Genomic DNA, 3,216 nt, shown 5'->3' on the forward strand with positions numbered 1-3,216 from the left:
TTTTTTTCTGGTACCGGGGATCAAACTCACAGCCTTGCGCTTACCAGGCAGGCACTGTGCTGCTGAGCTAAATCCCCAGGCCTCAATATTTCATTTTTTATATACAGACGTACATGGCATATTTTGCTTACTCATCTCTTGAATGACCTTGGGTTTGCTTCTGCTTTTTGGCTCTTAGAAAACTCTTAGAAGCTGGGGTACATAAATACCTGTTTGAGTCCCTGCTCTTACTACTTTAGGTAAATAACCTAGAAGTGATATTTTTGATCATATGGTAATTCTGTGTTTAATTTTTCGAGGAATCACCATATGTTTTCCCCAGCGGCTATACGATTTTACATTCCCATCAGAACTGTACAGTTTCTCCACATTCTCAATAATAGTTGCCATTTTCTGTTTTTCTGTATTTTTTTAAACAATGGCCATGCTAATGGGGTGTGCACATGTTCTTTTTTTTTAGCAGTAAAAACATGTATTTGTAGGATATTTATATAGGAATTATACATTGAGTAACTATTTCTTGTTTTTGTTGGATATTAAATAATTTTCTTTAGCCAGTTAATGATTTATTCTGTATAACAGAAATATAAATGTAGTCATTATCCTGAATGTTTTTTTATGCTGACTTGAAGTCAGATCTGTTATATGTTGGAAAATGTCATTTTATGTGACTATTTTTATAGTTTCGAGATATATTAAACATTTTTTTTGTTTGCTACATATTTAATGTATTAGAAATATACTATAGTTATTTTTGCCAATTTGTTGATTCCCTTTAATTCCTCTCGTACCATCATAGAAATATTAACTATTTGCAGAACAGGTCTCAATTTTAGTCATTACTTTGTGACCTCAGTTTGATTGTAGGCTACTAAACAGTAGACTCAATTACTTCACTCCCCATAAGATTGGCATAAATACCTGGTTTATACTCCTGGTATATGAGAGGCCTATTATCCCACTATTCTATGAGAGCTCAATGTTATGACAGGTAGTAATTTTTAATGGCCCTAATACCTACTTCATGGATTTATTGTAATACTATAATGAGAATAGAGTATATCTAGTAAGTCCTTGTAAATACGTATGGATCTCTCATATAAAGCTGATGTTCAGTACAAAGTCATTAGTGAATGAGTCTAGCCAGCTATCTAAATCTGTTATTGGCATTTTGATGTTTAAATGGTTTTCAAAGATGTTATCCAGTATTACACATTATTATTAAAGATGTACTTTTGAAAAAAAGTAAAGATGTGATTAGATGGTGATGAAAGACAGTTTATTCACATCTGATGTTTTTCATTCTTGCATTCTTATAAATCAGCATTGTATTGGGTGTTAATCTACAAAACAATATTTTTAAGATCTCTCTATTCAGTTTCCTGACATAATGATATATTTATTATAATGAAAAAAGTATTCCAATTTTTTAATGCTGTAATGGCTCAAGAAGGAATAAAATGAGAGTATTTTCCTACATATAGGTATGAGGATGAAAATAGATTTAGTGTGAAGCACATTGCAAGACTTTGTTTGCTAGAACGTCCAGTTTAATACCTTCAGTATGTTTTGATCGAACATTTTTTCATGATTTCCAGTATTCGGAAGATATGAAGCACAAAACCACTCTGCTGGAGCTTCAGAAAATGTTTACATATTTAATGGTATGTTTGAGAATCATGGAGAGAAAACTAATTAGATACATCCTTTGACACAGGGTTTGCTTGTACTGACTTTCTTAAGTTACATAGTTTTATTTTTCAAATTGAATTTTGTATTTATCTGTCTTTGTCCTAATGGCTTTTCACAATCACCTCTCAAGTTAAATACATTGTTAGTTTGATCTTTGAAGACTCCCATGTGTCTTGACTCTTTTTCCTTTTCAGCTTTGCCTGTTTTATGCATGGAGCTTCCTGATTTCTCTTTGCTCCTCTTAATTCTCACCCGGAAAGTTCTAAAAGTGATCAATCTTTTTAAAAGATAGCAAATCGGGGGCTGGGGATTTAGCTCAGCGGCAAAAGCGCCTGCCTGGCAAGCGCAAGGTCGTGAGTTCGGTTCCCGGTACCGGAGAAAAAAACCAAAAAAAAAAAAAAAAACACTGTTAAAAGATAGCAAATCATAGAATACTAATTTTCTGCTTAAAATTCTTCAGTCGTTTTTCGTTACGAACAGAACGGTATTCAACATTATTGATTAGCACATATTCTCGGTGATTTTACCTTTACCCCAGCCTCCTCTCCTGTTCCTCCTACATATCTAGCTTCACTTCCAGTAACTGTAAGCCCTTTGAAGCCCATCACCCTGTTGCTTTGTTGCCTGTGCAATTAATATGCCATTTCTCTTGCCGGCATCACTGTACCTATTAGCGCTCTTTGTTTTCTTTCTGTTATGCTTGGTTTTTGCTCCCTCTGACATACCAGGGACTCATCAGATTGTTTTAACTCTTGTACTGAAGCTTCCCAACTTACCTGTTACAGTCTTGAGGACAAAGATTATGTTATGTTCATTCTTGTATTTTTCATCTTCTAATGATTAGTAAGGGCAGAATGTTTGTTTTTTTTAAACACTTAAAAGATGTCCTTGGTCATCCTTCCATTCTGTTTTTAATATCCCTTTTACAAGAGCTAGTACCTTTCATTTGAACCAATAAACAGAAAAAATATTTTAAACTACTTTTTAAAAACTAGTAAATGGGAAAAATAAACCTAGTAAGTGACATTTGAATCTTGAAAAAAATGTATTTAGCCTGCAGGAGCTTTGTATTTTATGCTTTACAATACAAATCTGAGTCCTTCAGTTCCTTTCTAGAAATTCTAATACCTAGAAATACTAGTGGTGTTTTTGGTTTGGTTTGGTTTGGGGTGTGTGTGTGTGTTTGTGTTTTAAGATAGGGTCTTGCCATGTAGTGCAGGCTGGCCTTCAGTTCCACTATATAGCCCAAACTGGCCTAGAACTTCCAGGCAATCCTCTTGCCTCAGCCTCCAGAGTGCTGAGATTGTACGCATGTGCCATCACACCCAGCTAAAATAGTGGTTTCATGAGGTTAATTTAAACATCTTCTGGCACCACGATCATTAAGTTGAAAATGCCATGAAAACCAAAGTACTGATAGCATTTTAAAACTTTCTGGATTTACTACCTGCTTAGTTGTTTTTATTGTGTATTCATTTAAGAACCTTGTGGCTATTTTCTTATTTTTATTTGATTTTTTTTTTT

General features: G+C 34.0%; 1 protein-coding gene across 4 annotated transcripts in view; it reads left to right on the forward strand.

Annotated features, from left to right (window-relative positions):
- The window catches only part of Usp34 (ubiquitin specific peptidase 34), a 255,653-nt gene that overhangs the window by 187,507 nt on the left and 64,930 nt on the right, over nt 1–3,216 (forward strand). For all 4 annotated transcript variants that reach the window (XM_013514603.1, XM_005385744.2, XM_013514604.1 and 1 more), the window contains one exon: nt 1,599–1,664. In XM_013514603.1, coding sequence (XP_013370057.1) covers nt 1,599–1,664 — 66 coding nt within the window. The remainder of the gene's footprint in view (nt 1–1,598; nt 1,665–3,216) is intronic.

The sequence above is a fragment of the Chinchilla lanigera genome, unplaced genomic scaffold, assembly GCF_000276665.1.
Source record: "Chinchilla lanigera isolate Chin_1 unplaced genomic scaffold, ChiLan1.0 scaffold00023, whole genome shotgun sequence".
Classification (NCBI taxonomy): domain Eukaryota; kingdom Metazoa; phylum Chordata; class Mammalia; order Rodentia; family Chinchillidae; genus Chinchilla; species Chinchilla lanigera.